At 39.9% G+C, this 15,756-nt stretch overlaps 2 protein-coding genes across 3 annotated transcripts in view; both read right to left on the bottom strand.

The window, feature by feature from the left end:
- Positions 1-1,295: 1,295 nt before the first annotated feature.
- Positions 1,296-10,602, bottom strand: rpn2 (ribophorin II). 2 transcript variants are annotated; one of them, XM_034868483.1, is made up of 18 exons: positions 10,494-10,602; positions 9,957-10,147; positions 9,711-9,806; positions 8,652-8,827; positions 8,441-8,516; positions 8,189-8,323; positions 7,707-7,883; positions 7,502-7,620; positions 7,062-7,167; positions 6,299-6,390; positions 6,075-6,189; positions 5,704-5,898; positions 5,500-5,586; positions 5,305-5,400; positions 4,806-4,881; positions 3,098-3,227; positions 2,399-2,495; positions 1,296-1,948 (listed from the first exon to the last, which is right to left on the bottom strand). In XM_034868483.1, exons 1-17 carry the CDS (start codon positions 10,504-10,506, stop codon positions 2,444-2,446), a joined length of 1,932 nt encoding a protein of 643 aa, XP_034724374.1. In that variant the 5' UTR covers positions 10,507-10,602; the 3' UTR covers positions 1,296-1,948; positions 2,399-2,443. The 2 variants fall into 2 exon arrangements, with proteins under 2 accessions (XP_034724374.1, XP_034724375.1); XM_034868484.1 differs by lacking the exon at positions 2,399-2,495.
- Positions 10,603-11,471: 869 nt separating this feature from the next.
- Positions 11,472-15,756, bottom strand: part of mybl2b (v-myb avian myeloblastosis viral oncogene homolog-like 2b) — a 7,538-nt gene continuing 3,253 nt past the window's right edge. The window contains exons 9-15 of the mRNA XM_034868485.1: positions 14,870-15,142; positions 14,653-14,795; positions 14,082-14,181; positions 13,885-13,995; positions 12,528-12,644; positions 12,308-12,439; positions 11,472-12,195 (exon numbers count right to left, since the gene is read on the bottom strand). Coding sequence (XP_034724376.1) covers positions 12,067-12,195; positions 12,308-12,439; positions 12,528-12,644; positions 13,885-13,995; positions 14,082-14,181; positions 14,653-14,795; positions 14,870-15,142 — 1,005 coding nt within the window. The 3' untranslated portion in view covers positions 11,472-12,066. The remainder of the gene's footprint in view (positions 12,196-12,307; positions 12,440-12,527; positions 12,645-13,884; positions 13,996-14,081; positions 14,182-14,652; positions 14,796-14,869; positions 15,143-15,756) is intronic.

The following is a 15,756-nucleotide window of genomic DNA, read 5'->3' as shown; positions in this document are numbered from 1 at the left end:
GCTGATCAAATCATACAGTGCTAAATTATACTGATTAAATAAGCTGAGGGCTCCCTATTCGCATGCCCACTTGAACAACACTATCCCAGAAATGTGTTAATCTACCCAATAGTATATAAAGTATTTAAAATTAAATCCACCACAAAATAAAAATATAAAAAATATGCTGCTTAGACATTTACGCATCAGTAATAATTGTCCAATAATGTATGTAATAAAACACTTTGAATAGGAGTCTTTAAACCATTATATATTTTTTTCAACTAAATTAGCAGCAATCAAAGTACAAATTGTTAGGGACTATTTTACTAGGAACTACTATACTATGCTTAAGATTCGTATTCAATGCTGCTGAACCCTGATTGGTGCAGAAATGCCAGAAAATGCAGCAAAAACCTTGTAAAAAGTGACAAAAACTGGGCGGGTCAACATTTATTTTGAACCTATATATATTATATATATATATATATATATATATATGGGGGCCAGATAAAATCTTTTGGAGTGGCCGGATTTGGCCCACAGGCCTAGAGTTTGACACGTGTGATGTATTAGGTCTACAAAGTGAAAAAGCAGACAACAGAAAACACTGCTCCCAACAGCTCTGTTGTAGTCCAGCCTTTACTTGCGTGACAAACTTGCGTGTAACACACGTTATAATGCTCGCCTTGCTGCTAGCTAGCACGCCCTCATACGCTGCTTCTGACTGGCTAGCAGTGCTTACCTAGCTACTGCACGTGTGACTCCCAACAAAGATGGAACAGAAATGAGATGGCTCACTCTGTAGCTAAAACAGAGAGCCCAACACACGGGGGGAAAATACTTTTTTTATTTTTATTTTAAACCTATTCTAGCCTATTCTGTAAACCTCAACATATAATTATGAACCTGAAAATGAGCATAATATGAGCGCTTTAAGTTAAGATGAAGTTATGAGGCTTCGTAAGTCAACTCAGGTGGCCATTTCCAATGTCATGGTAGTTATGGTCTACATTATATTCTTTCGTTACTAACCCTCCACAGCAGTTTGGCAAGGACACACTTTTAGGCAAACACAGAGGATATTTTCACACTAATATGATTCACTATAGAGTAATTAGATATTTTTACTCGAGTAAAGACTCTAAAAATATTTCTCCATTGAGTGGTTCAGATTTGCAACAGATTGTTCTGAGTCTCCCCAGCTTCTGATTACGACTCAACCTTTAGTCTTTCAGTCAATTCAAAAGTTTTAACATGCAATCAATCTTGGGTTCCTATTTTTCCCTTTACTAAAAGAAAGAAAGAAACTCAGATTCACCTCAATTTCTTTAATTCCTCTTCTTCATTACAAAAAACACTTCCTCAAATAGCCCATATCTCATTATTGACATTTTTTTTTCTGGGGAACACCAACTTTGTATCAAATTGGAGACTACTGCACATCTGATGCACCAAACAGGAAAACACTCTGGCATAGTAGGTCAGGTTCAGTGTTTCAGTGCTACTGCCGACGAGTTTATTTTTATCAGCTGCAACAAGTTAACTAATTGCTTCTCTTACAAGGTGAAATGAACATTGAGCTAAAAGAGGAATGTACAAAAAAACAAAAACACAAATCAACCCAAAATCCATCAAGAAACCACAAATAAAAAACCCAGCTCACTTAGAAAACACTGGCATGTTGGTCAATAAGAAAACAAATCTCGCGGGAAGATGAAGTGCAATGATCAGTAGCTTTCAGCCGTCAGTAAGAGTTTCTGTCAGTGAGTGTTTGTCCTCAGAGACGCTGTGATTTCTCGATTTCTTCCTTTTGGCAACACAGACAAACTGCATGTTTTAAACTGGATTCTTGAACTGCCACGCCATGTTAAAAGTCTGACTTGATGCATCGTTGAATGACTCCTTGGAAACAAAAAATTGTCAGTGTCTTCTTTTTTAACTTTCTTGCTCTTATTTTTTCTCAATTCTGTTGAAGAGAAGAAAACAAAAAGCAAACATTAGCTGAATTAAATCCATTGTGGCTTTATGTAATGCCTGATCTTTGACAAGTCATGTAAAGGCTGGATCATGCATTTTAATGTGCACCTTTCCACGGCAAACAATGTATTTTGCCAAGATTCTCATGACAAATGTCTAAGATCTGGACAATGCATACCTTAGCTCATGAACACAAAACATCTCGCTCAAATGTAAAGACACAACCAGAACCATGGGCGTTGGAGGGATTATTCCACAATGGAGGGATTATCAAAGTGCCGGTATGGCTATGGTGGGATGAGTGAGAAGCAAACCAGGGGGAGGACGACAAGTACATGTGAACACTCTAGGATTAGTATGATCGAGCACCACACAACCATGCAAGCTGGCAGCCATTATGGAAATGCACTGAGGATGCAGTCTATGAGGATGCCCTTACTTCAGCCTGGAAACACGACCGACTCATTTGTTACAAATGGGGGCTTTATCGTAGACTCCTATACTTTGCCAACCTACTACTTTGCTCTGCTGCAATCCTGAAAAAGGAGTACAGAGACAGCGAAGTGTGGAAAGAGTGGTTAAAAAAATAAAAAAAGACACCAGCTGCAAGGAGACAGAGACAGACAGGAAAGAAGGAAGAAAGAAAAAAAAGTCCTCACTGGAAAAATGACATTTGTGAAATAATTAAATGCAATATTCTACTTGCTTAAAAGGGTTAAACGGGCTGTTGTAAGAGCAAGAAATAAAAGTGAACAACTCCAGAATGATGTTTTGAGTCAGAGACACAGGCTACAAATTGCTCACTCTGGCTCTTTGAGGGCTCTACATATTGATGGTGTGGAAATTGTCCACTTAGATCACCACTCTTGCAGATCTTGTGCCAAGGTACTCTCCTGGTCCAAGTAGGCACAAGCTCACCTTCTGGCAGAGAAATTGGGATCGATATCAGCCTCCGGGGACCCAACTGAGGAGCTACAACATGGAATAGGCACTTTTCCTGAGGTTTAAGGCTAAGAACTACCAAGAGGCCTCAAAGCACCAGAGTCCTCGTCATCCGTCTAAAAAGGGGCTAGGCTTTCTCCCTGAGACTAAGGACTCTCTAGGAACCATTTGTGCCAGGCACCATCCGGAGACGTACCTCTTCACTGCTTTCTGGGCCAGCATGCGGTTCCCGGCGAGGAACGTCACCCCGCCGATAATCGCCAGGTACTTCAGAGTCTGGAACATGTTCAGGTGAGTCCAGTAGACGTACATCAGGCCCAGTGTGGCTGAGAAGAAAACAAATATAAGAGCGCCACATTAACATCCAGAAATAGATGGTTGTGTGTGTTATTGAACAATTTAAATAATGTCATACCGTCTAAAAAAGGGATACTTTTTTCCTGAATACATATTCATTATGGGTTTTCAAACACATCCACATTAACGGAAATAAAGATTAGAGATTTAAAGAGAATTAAATAAGCGTATTTAAAACCTTTTAAAATATATATAGTTCAGTGACAGCTAAAACTGGTCACAAGAGCTCACAGTTGCATTGTTACCATAGTAATGTACCAGGCTTTTTGGCACTTCAGTTTTCCAAGTACACTCTCTGCACTCAACACGATCTGGGCTGGCCAAAAGAAAATCAGACTGTATGGTGAAAGCTCATTGGCTTATAGCTTTTCACAGAGCAAAGAAGCTAGCTGTCCCACACCGGAATGCCTCGTCTGCAGGAAGAAAAAAAACTGTCTAGTGTGCCAAGTGAGGACAAGAGAAATCTCTGGAAAAATCCCCCTGCTTTACCCGGAAAAGAGATTAAATACTGGTGACGAGAGGTAAATAAAAACGGAACCAAATTACATAAGAAAAAAAAAAAAAAAGTCTAAGGGATTTCAAAGAGAAGACTGCTGTTTGTGGCCAAAATAAAAAAAAAAAAATGCAACAAAGCCAAGTTCCTTGCTAAAGCTTTTTATGTTCTATTAAAGACACATATTCCCAAAACACTGACACGACAAACATTTGCCTTTTACATTTATTGGGAAGGCCCTAATGGGATGAGTTTACGGAGCTATTTTCTCAGCTTTGAGGTATGTTTTTAATACCAGAAAATCCCAAATGATTTGAACAACAATTTTTTGAATGAATATACTGTGTGTGTATATATAAAACAAGGTTTACAAACTCTATGCGCGTTTCCAACCAGTTTTATGGGCATTTCAATGTGTTCGTAATAAGAAAGGCAGTGCCGAAAAAACTAAAAACTAAAGAGTTGAAAATATATATAAATAATGCAACAAAGTCCAATAGAAACAGACTAAGCTAATAATCCTGATATTCATGAAGCCTGGGACTTAAACATCACAAGTTTCAGCTCCACTGGAGAGATTGTTCCAGATAAAACATCAGATCTGTGTGGAGCGATAAGAACACAACCTTCCTCAATTCATCACAAATGGAAATGCCATATTCCCATCACGTTTTCTACCATCTGAGGTCTGTTTTAATTACATCATCTCAATGCGCCAATAGCTTTTGCAGTGGTTTGATGGCACCTAACTGAAGAATTAGCGCCCCCAACCGTTTATCTCGATGCACTTCCTCATCTTCATGCAAGAGCAGTGAACAGGAATGCACGTTCATTTGCATTTTCTGGAAATTTGGTTACAATTTACCCAAAGATGACTTAATGTTTTAGATAGTGTGAGGATGGGGTTGAGGGGGGTGTTTTGATATTAATGGTTTATGGGTGGAATTCCGCGAATAATGCATTACGGAATTGAATTATGATAATGCACAATGTCACAGGAGAGGAAAAGTAGATTCAGAGGCTGTAAACAGTCATTTCAAAGTTTGGGACTAACCTGCGTGTCCTACATGGAACAGAATGGTGCTGGGAGAGAAGCTGAAGTTGGAGATGTTGGCTCCGAGCTTAAACCACTACAGACGAGAGGGGGAATAAAAGACAATGTGATGTCCCCTGCGAGAGCTGCAAACAAAGGGACTGAAAAAATTGTTTACCACCTAACACACAATGCACTGATCCACTGCGACAATAACTATTACTCAACACTAGAAATGTCAGGGGAGAAAATAAACCATAGCTTTTATGATTTTAAATTAAAACAAGTATTACAAATGCAGTACTGGAGCCTCTTTTACTGTTTTTAAAGGCTTCCTAGTGAAGAGCTTTTCTGAAGAAAGAAACTAGACCACTGTACATACAACAATACCAACAAAGCTGAATGCTCAATTCAAATAGGTTTTGATTAATAATGCAAGTAGTTTAGTTACTAGGTGGCCCCATAAATATGACAAATGGTTCAAAAATGAACAGGAAAACATTTAAGTTTGAAATATTACCAGGAGGAGCATAAGCAGGAAGGGAGACAGGATGAGTGCAGTGAAGGTATTGGAAACCACCGTGGGAGGCTTCTTCTCTGGTTCCCTGAATAAGTGCTGCAGAGACAAGAGGAGATTTTAAACTGCCTGCATGCTGCTTAATTTTCCATCATCAGGCAGTAAATCTGATTTAAACACAGAATACACAAATATTACCTGGATCTCTGGTTTGGGTACATAAAGAGTCTTGGGCTGAATGGTCGCTGGGGCCTCCTCATCCACAAACTTCAGAACAACATCAGCCTTTCAAAAAGGATTAAAACTCAACTTTAGCGCTCAATAATACAACTTCTCACTGACTGAGCACTTGTTACATCTTTAAATAACCCTCATTACTATTACCAAGTCTCAGACACTCACCACATTCCATAAAATGGGATTCTCCAAGGTAGCATCCCCAACGATGAGGTGGAGGGAATAGGTACCAGACATGGAGTCAAACTCGGATTTCCTCTCTGCGGTGTCCAACTCAAACTTGTAGAGATTCTTGCTGTCGGGTTCAGCCACAAACACAACTTCTTGGCCAGTTTTCTGATTGTGGAGGCGGACGAAAGTCTGCGGCAGAGAAAATAAATCTGTCTTAATCTTGAAACAGACTGAAAGCTTTATAATTCCTAATTAGCGTGCAGCAGTTGTTGGCTGGTTTGATGACTGTTTTGGCAGACCGTATAACGGTTGTATGGTCGCAGTTAACTGCCGACGCATGTTCATGTCCTGACCCGATTACGTACCTGGTGAGGAGTAAGCTCCACTCCGGTGTGGACATCAACCAGCTGGAATGACATAGCAAAGTTTTGGTGGCTGTCTGCTGTGAAGGAGCTCTTGGCTTTGGAAGGATAGTCCACCCTGAATCATTTAAAAAAATAAAAATAAAAAAGGAAAAGCATTTATTAATAAATTGTCATACCACCAAAGGGTCATCAAAAAAGGGGTTTACTTAAAATCGTGTACTAACCTGGTAGTCTTTGTGCCGATGCTTTGGTCTTTATCCACCACGGAGAGGTCCATGTTAGTGACAGCCACCTCAGTGGACACCTTCACTTTGAGCTACACGTGAACAGAGCCACAACATAAAGTTACATCAAAGTAAGGGCATAAGAACACCATATTAATCCCTCAACAAAGAAAGACTACAATCATATTCAGATGGACAGCCACAACCTTAAACTTGAAAAAGACACATTTTCATTTGCATCACTTTCTCTGCCAAGGTAATTCATTAAAAAGGTGCCCTGTCACATGTATTTCATTACTTTGTGCTAATGTCTGAAGTCTCCATGGACTCTGTAACTTGGTTACCTTGTTTTGAGTCATTCTAGCGTGGTATATAAAGCCTGCAGGAAGCCGCAGCTCAATATGTACCAGTACTCATTCATATTCTACGAGCTAAGCTACTTAACTCTGATTGGCTAACAACTAGCCAATGAGAGCCTGGCTATCAGTATCTTTTACCCAGTGAAACAGGGCAGGCTCATGAATATTATCAGACTGACCCGCTGTTGTAATTGGCCTGATTTCTCTGCTTATTTCTTTTCAGTGGCTAGAGCTGACAGAAAAGGTAGCAGTTCATTTTCACATTCAGGACATAACATATTTCAAAAAATGCAAGTAAAAAACGGTTTGGTGTGGCAGGACACCTTTAACGCCCAAAACACTTTAAAAAGGATCGACGACATGCATACAAAATGGCTAATCTATTTTACTGACAACCATCTCACCTCAACATGATTGGCAACAAGCCGGGCATCTCCCGTCACTGCAACGGTAAACTGGTAGTATCCACTGGCTGGCTGGGTGGACATGAAGTTCAGTTCAAAGACACCACTGAAAATCAGAAAGAAATACAAATATATACACATAATATATAATGATAATAATACAGTGTGTGTTCTACAAAGACCAGGCTTTAGGTTTAAGAAATATTTCCAAATTGACTCCCAGACAAATAATGTAGGTACATTTTGTAAAAAAAATTTTTTTAAATAAAATCTCAATGTGCTTAGTCAAACATAATCTACACAGTAAAGCAAAACTAAGTTTTTATGGGCTGAGCAATGAAGTAAAGCAAGGTTGTGTGTGTTTATACCAGCTTTTTGGATAATTTTCAAGTAGATGGGAATGCAGGTAAAATTATAAAGCTAAAGCTTAGGATACATACTCATTAAGTGTGAATGGAGATTGGCTGAGAATGATGCTCTTTGAGGCCACAGCGTACGCAGATTCCACCAGCACGTTGGCGAAGGCCAAAGGTTGAGACATGACATCAGTAACAAGGAGCTGTAAACACAGAGAAACAGTGTCACCATGAGCAGATTAAAAAGCATGTGGAGGACTGTAGTTAGGTTGAGATTCAACATCTGTACCTGCAGGGTTGGCTGGCTGTGGGACACTGTGGCTGGGCCCAGAGCACTGACAATGACCGGCACGTGGAAGCGGTTGTTGGAGAGAGCAGCGGCGGCACTTGCCACGCTGAAGGCCTCGGCCAGAGAGTCCCAGGATTTCTTGCTGAAGATGGAGTTCACAAGCTGGATGACCTGGTCCTGTGGGGAGAATGCATCTTCCATCAGTCTCAATCAGGTTTACGTAATGTGGTCTCAAATTTGGAAAATGTTGATGTAATATGTTAGTATACAATGTATTTGTTTGTTTTTAAAGGACTGACCAGGGATTGGGGTTGCAAATTAGGCTATTGGCTAAAAAGCTTTTATCAACACATCTACACATACTGTTATGGCCTTGACTGTAATAATTATGTATGTAATAATGTGCGCTGCATTGTCCCTGACAAGAAAATTGATAAAATAAAAAAACAAACTCAATGCAGAAAAAAGCAAACAAATCAAACCTCCTTCAGAGGGGGCTCCATGTCCACATGATCTGACAGGGAATAAGCAGCGGCCACAAACATGGCAGTCGCCTCAAGTCCCTCTTCAAACTGAAGGTAGATGCCACCAAGATCATCCAAACGAGCGGTCAGATCCTGAAAAAAAAAAAAAAGTGTTAAAAAAATCTCTGAATAATTAGGAGTCTAGTGTGTCTTGTGCAAAGTCAATAACACAGGGACACAGCACCATCTGGTGGAAGTTAAAGAGCTCACCTCAATTTCCTCCAGTATTCCTCCAAGTTCTGATTGCTGGGACAGGCGGGCCGCTGTTTGCAGAGCAGAAGTGATTCTGTCCAAAGAGAAAATACACTTGTTTTATTAAATTACTCAGATCAATTGCTTACAATCCCTGCACGGCCCTCCTTGTTCTCACAGAATAATACTGCATTCCCCAACCAACACAAGATTCACAACTAAAACTTACGCCATAACATTGTCCTCCTTGTTGATGCGACCGGTCAAGGCACCTACAACTTCCTGGGAAGCCAGAGGAAGCCCCAGAGAGCTGATGGCGCTCACAGCTCTGTGAATCTGACTCATGGTCGAATCTTCACTCACTGCAGCCAGGAGGATGTCACGGGTTTCATTGGACACGGGGATCTATGAAATACACAAATAAATTCATATCAAGAAGTCTTAGGGGTTTACATTATAGTACAGCAGCATCCACTTTGCCCTGTTAACATTCAGGTCACACCTAGGTCAAAATAATCTTATAATTAAAATCTAATTATAATACTCCCACAGTTATCGTTTGAAGGATTGTGGATGTGTGAATACCCAAATTAATATATTGTGATTTCGTCACAATGCAGTCTGCATGCAGTGCAGCTCGGGTGTGTAGAGAGTGTGTCCCTCTGGTGCTCTTCTGCTTAGGGATCCAAGTGTCCAAGGGTTTAAGGAGAAGAAACCAAATTGTGGCTAATTCAGGAACAATATTGCTCTCATATTTAGTTTTTCTGTGCTCTCTGTATATTTCATCGCTCTTATTTTTTAATAATGTTTATCTGTGTTTTTATCCAAAAGGCCTACTAGGGACAAGTGCCGTGAATTAGCTTCAGATAAAAACACTATGATAAATACATCAGATCACTGTTCAAGCTCATCTATGTTTTTTGTATCTGTCCCTATCAAAGTAAACTTTAAGAAGAAAACTGAGGCACTCAGGAGGGTAAAGTTTAAAAAGCCTTTAATATATTTCTTGGCTAAATCATTAAAACCTGGCAATGGGTTTTGCCAATTGAGGCATTCATACGGGCAAGTATGAATGTATACTTCTACTGTTATCATGTGAATGATTGTGGATGTAGATTTCAAATACCCAACAATTTGTTATTTGTAACGAGAAGAGCTTCTTTATATTGTGAAACAAATTTTTTATATCGTCCAGTCCAATTACACGTGTGATTTATCTAGTCCAAAAAAGGACGTTTGATTATAAAGAGTGGCAATTGGACTGATAAAAAGGCCGAGGCAAGCATACCTCACATCCTGAAATGGCTTGACTGGTCTCAGCAGCGAAGAAGAGAGAGTCAACACTAGAGGGGTCCAGCTGGGATTTTAGAAATTGGCATACTCCCTACAAACAAAAAACACATTAAAGCAAAACTACATTGAGGCTCAACATTTTATGTAACAGGTTATACAGTACTCTCAGACAATTACATTGTGACTGAATGTTTGTTTTAAGGGTCAGAATTCTGTCAGAATGACTGGAGTGATTTCTTACCTCGTGATCAGGAATAGTTGCTCCAAGCTTGGTCAGTCCAACAACTGAGTAGTATGCGGAGGCCAGATCCGTGAACTGTTGGCTCAGGAGGTTCTGCAGTCGGGCTACATCGGACAAGGAGAGGTAGTGCGCCGGTGTAAGCGCATGAGCTCCAGAGAGAGCCAGGCTGAGGAGGAACAACCCGAACAGTCCTGCGAACACGGAGCGGACACAAGTTATGCTCCCGGCTGGTCGAAAAGGTGTATTTATCGGTTACCACCGAGGAGGAGAAACAATACATTCTTATAATGAACCCTTTGTCACGCTATGTAACGTTATTCATTCATTAATATAACGCTCAGTCAACACTGCAGGTTAAGCTAGCTGAGCTAACTTAGCTAGCTATCGTCAGTAGGAAGCAACACACTTCGTGCACCGTGCGCTATTTCCTCACTAATTCTTAAACGAGCGGTTCCTTTTCGGCATTGGAAACGTAAATTACACGAATAACGTGCATATTTAACATTATACTAAAAAGGTATGTATTAATTCACTTACTAGACCGGTCCATGTCTTGCAGTCTAATGCAGCGTCACCAAAACGGACGATTGCTTCCGGTGTCTCAGAGTGAGCTGTCATGTAAAGTATGATATCCGGCTCTACATTTGGCATTTCAAAATAAAAGCCAAAATAAGTACACGTATTGTAGAATAGTCCTTCAGTAATAATCATTTCAGTAATTGTTACCAATGTTTTACCACGATGTGTTAATTAGTAGGCAATAGCCTGTTGTAATTCATAAACGTGTGCACTTACAACACATTTGCGGTAGGCCTACTTACATTGTGATATATAAATTGTTCCATGAGTAGGTGCGGAAGTTCAATGCATTTAATCAGCAAGGTAAATTGAGAATAATATTTATGATCTAAAGTAGGCCACAGGGGGCCGAGAAATTAGAAAACCCTAATACTTTATTGTAGCACTAAAACAGCAGGCTGATGAATAATCAAAACAGAAATCAAGTCTCACCATTTGCTCCAATCAAATGTGAACCCGTTGGCTATATTAGCTCTCAATCACCTGAGTTGAGTACATAGTTACATTTTTCTGAACTGTTTTAAATATTCTTTTTTAACAGAGCCTATTGTCAAACTATAATTCAGATTGTTCATGTGGTGTGCTGATTTGTGATGTAGCAGAATAATTAAGAAGAAATGTGTATTTATTAGACATTGGGGTTTAATTAAATTTCTTAACAAAATTCTGTATGATAAAGTAAAAACATACAACTGGAAATATTTACAAACAGTGCCAAATAACATAATACTCTTGCCATAAACATTGGTACAGCTTCCATGCCTCCATTACATATATATTGCATTACAAACAACTTTCCTAAGTGTTTTCATCACTTTGATGGATCTCAGTAAGTAGTAAGTCCCGCTGATGGATTATAGAAGTGTGCTGCAGTCACCATTACATTTCTGGCAGACATGTAATTCCCCCCCTGAGCTTCTCACTTTTAATGTGTACTGGCATTTTATAAATCTAGACACATGCTAAACTGATTTTTCCAAGCAAAATGTTCACTTTCTAGATAAGCCCTCGTCTCTGAATGCATTACTGATCAAAAATGTCTAAATTGCCTCCATATTAAATTTGTACAACACAACTTAAGATATGGAGGTACAACCTGAGTATTTTTACTCATCACAGCTTTAAAAAAACCTGTTCAATTACAGACATTATGCAATGTAAAACCATATCTTTTCAGTGATAGCAACATTGTCGTGATTTTTTGTCAATTATACATTCATTGTTCTTTCCATGTTTAAGTGACAATACAATGACATGAGATTCATAACTTTTTTTTTTAAGCTTTGTACAAGGCCCGTTGGAGACTGAATCTAAAAGCACCATTATCTCTCAAATTATTGATAGAACTATATATACACACTATATATTGTCAGTATTTTGTTTGCTAATGACTTGTTCAAAAACGTTGCAAAACCTATGTTGCTTTTCTCCACCACAAATTACTACAGCAAAAAAAAAGTACAGGAAACGCCAACAAAAGCAACATGAAGTTCTGCATGTGCACAGTGTTGGTGTGAAGATGAGCCATGTCTCAGGACAGAATCAGAGCCCGGTTGGGAGCATGGGATTTTAGTGAGCGAAGGTAGCGTCTCGCTTTCTCTGTCATTATAAGCTGGTCTTTAGTTTGACCACAAACAACCGTCTCCCATTCTTTTGACATCTGGAGAGAAAGAGAAAAAATAACACAGGTAAAACAAAACAAAAATCCATGTTAAAATACTTTTCCATGGATGAGGATATCAGTTCCTTTTAAGGTTAAAGGTGGAACATACCGGAACTGGGGGCACCGTGCTGGGAAATATGTCACTGTCACTAGGTCCCAAAAGGAAACCCTGATCCAAAATATTTTCGTGCCTCTTGCTGCAAAAGGATGAGGAGTTGAGACAAACTATCACCGGTTCTTCCTGTGGGTGAAAGAAGGCGGACGAGTGCATTAGGATTGGTCAAATTCACAGACAGGCTAATGACACAGTTAGACTCTTTTTTTGTTACCTTAATGGTGGGTCTGGCTTCAGCTTTGGTGGATTTGCGTTTGGATGCATTCATCACCTGGCAGTCCATGACATCTAGGGCCAGTGATTTCCGCACTTTCTTCATAGGAGGCCGATGCTGGAAAAAATAAGTTATATATATAAAAAATGTATAAAACCACAAGAGCTGTGTAACTGGCTTCAGCAAGAATGCCAATTACGAGGTACAATCTCTGTGTAAAATAAAAGCAATAATAGGTCCAAACAAAATTGAAGGAGGCCAGCATCAAGCAGTTTATGTACCGTTTTAGTGTTGTGCAGCGTGGAAGCTAAAACATGTTACGTATAAGCATTCTTCATTTGGCAGTGTAAAACTAGAAATATCTGGTTGGAGGAACTGAATAAACAAGGGATTTCACACTCGGTCGCTGCTGTGCAGAGAGGTCTGCTGACCAACAGTGGAGGACTGTCGTGTAACGCATAGCTCCAAGGTGTGAATGCGTTAACTTGAAGCTGCATGGAGCTGAAAACAGCAAGTATTCAACATTCCCAAGCAGTCCAACTTTCCAACATTCTCCGTCTACAGACAATCTAAATGTTTTAGTTTAAGACGTACATTGCTACAGGTACTTGATCTTGAGCACAAACTATCATATAAACATTTGAGACAGGTCACACTTAACCTACTATTCAATATCTGCAAAATCTTTCCAAAAGTTAAATATCTATCTTTAAATGCATGAGATAAATGAGGAATGATTATGTATTGCAACTCTTGCTTTTGTTATAAAATGAAACACTGATAGGGTTGTTGGCATTTAAAAAGCTACATCTCCTATGACGTTTCTCCATCATAGCAGCACATATATTATACATAGCATTAACTGATTCTCCTTTATTGATAATGTCCAGCCACGGACTATTCTTAAATCATATTTCCAACTTTTTATCAGTAGCCTCTGCTGTCTAAAAAAGGCTATTCTTTGTTGATTTCAATGATTCACCACTCTAACCTCAGTCTTTTTTAATTTAGCATCTATATCCCGACATACAGAGTGAACTCCATTCCGTACTGTTGTAGGGGCCGAGACCAACCTTAGCCCCGCCCAAGTTCGGTCTGGACTTGATCCGTTGTGGAGCAACTATGCTCAAACAAGAAATGTTCGGACCAATCAAATTGTCAGAGCGGGCTTTATACGACGTTTAAAGTCGTGTTAATGTTTTAGTAGCTTGCATTCTTACAAATGTCAATTTTGAATGAGGTTCTCTTTATTTTCTTACATCATGCTGGCTCTATATGGTCTTGTACTAATATGTATGAATGTTACGCTACACGGGTTAAAAGGATTAAAATAGGTAATGTATTAAAGTTGACTTACCATTGTTTTGCGTCTTTGCTCTGGTGGCGTCGAACACACAACAACCAATTCAATCCCAGAGTCTCTTAGAATGACCTCATTTATGTCGTCTTCAAGGTTTGGAGTCTGAGGCTAAGATTACACAGCAGAGAAAGGGTGTTAATGCAGTGTTGATAAAAACCATTAAGTGTACTCGCATTTCGCTCACAGATACTGACCAGAGGCTGCAGAGGCCCGTACTTCTCCATGGCATTTTTGAACGGCGTCGGAGTCCGTGGGGTCGTACAGAGATCGGACTTGTGGTTGGGTGTAACAAATCTACATGAACACAAAATATAATATACTGAGACTCAAAACTACATCCGAAATATAAAATCGATTTAGGTTCAAAGATACTAATCAGCCTTTGTTGGCTGAGAAATCAGAAAAAGATTTAGTAGCAGCATAACTTGTGTTCACAATCTGTTCCTACAGTACAACATCACACTGAGATCAGCCTCTTAACGTATGGAATATTAACTAAACGTCTCGGACACATTTAATGAGCAGCTGTAATTGGCTGATAATATTGCCCAGTTGATATCTCGGGCAGGCTCAAATGTATACATAACGAGCAACATACTCACTAACCCTAATCAGATTTAAAAGTTGACATGAATCAAAGTTTTACTGTAAGATTCTGAAACGGACGGGAGATTTCTCTAGAGAAGAGGCACCACCACTCTGTTGGCCCCGGTCCAACTGCTAAAACAGATAATCTTTGTCCGAGAGAGAAGAGAGATCACTCACGCCGAGTTCTCCTTCTGGGTGAGGGGGGTCTTGTCACGCTGTAGCGGTGTAGTAACGATGGCTTTCTGGCTGCACACTGGCGTGGATGTGAGAGACGGGTTCTCCAGGTCATGAGTGTCCTGCTTGGTCCACATGTTGAGGAACTGGAACAACACGTGTTGGTTAACGGACCATTCAACGCAGCATTAAGTTAGCGCTGCAGGATAGAATAACTTACTTGAGATGGAGAAAAGGGCAAGATTTTAACAGGTGTGCTCTTGGGTGTCATGGAGTTGTTGGCATCAGGAGACAAGGCGATGCGTCTCCGGCTTCGGCGGTTCAGTATGGAAGGTGGCGTGACCCCTCCGGGAGAGATAGGGATGAGTTCGCCCTTGTTGCCTTTGCTCAACTCTTGCAAGGCGCTGCCCTCCAGACGGAACTGGTGGCGCTCTGGGCTCGGACTGTCCTCGGGCAGGTCAAAGGCTGCTAGGTTGCACCAGCCGTCGAGGTCCTGACAGCAGAAGAGACATTTTACTTGGTGACAATGCAGTCTGGTTGGAGTGCTGCTCTGCGGTGTGGAAAGTGTCCCTCTGGTGCTCTTCAAGTTCAGGGATCCCAATAGTTTAAAAAGGTTGATTTCATGATTTTATTATTATTATTATTATTATTAACAGCACAGGTTGGACTACATAGATATGTACAAACAGCACATATCCCCAAAAACACATTTTGCTAGCATATGAAAATATTACTGCTTTGTGCAGTAATGGATTGTTAAGTAAGTTAAGGAATGTCAATAAAAGTTTATTTTAAGTTTATTTTTTTAAACCATTACACCAGTTATCGTTAAATCCCTAACTGCATACAGTGGTCTGAAAAAGTGTTTGCCCCCTTCCTCATTTCCTGTTCCTTTGCATGTTTGTCAGACTTAAGTGTTTCGGAACATCAAACAAATTTAAACAATAGTCAAGGACAACACAAGTAAACACAAAATGCAATTTGTAAATAAAAGTGTTTATTATTAAAGATGAAAAAAAATCCAAACCTTCATGGCCCTGTGTGAAAAAGTGATTGCCCCCCTTGTTAAAACATACTATAACTGTGGTTGTCCACACCTGAGTTCAA

Source organism: Etheostoma cragini, chromosome 4 (genome assembly GCF_013103735.1).
Source record: "Etheostoma cragini isolate CJK2018 chromosome 4, CSU_Ecrag_1.0, whole genome shotgun sequence".
In the NCBI taxonomy this organism is placed as follows: Eukaryota; Metazoa; Chordata; class Actinopteri; order Perciformes; family Percidae; genus Etheostoma; species Etheostoma cragini.
Note: the sequence above shows the minus strand (reverse complement) of the source record. Positions and strands in the feature narration are given on the sequence as shown.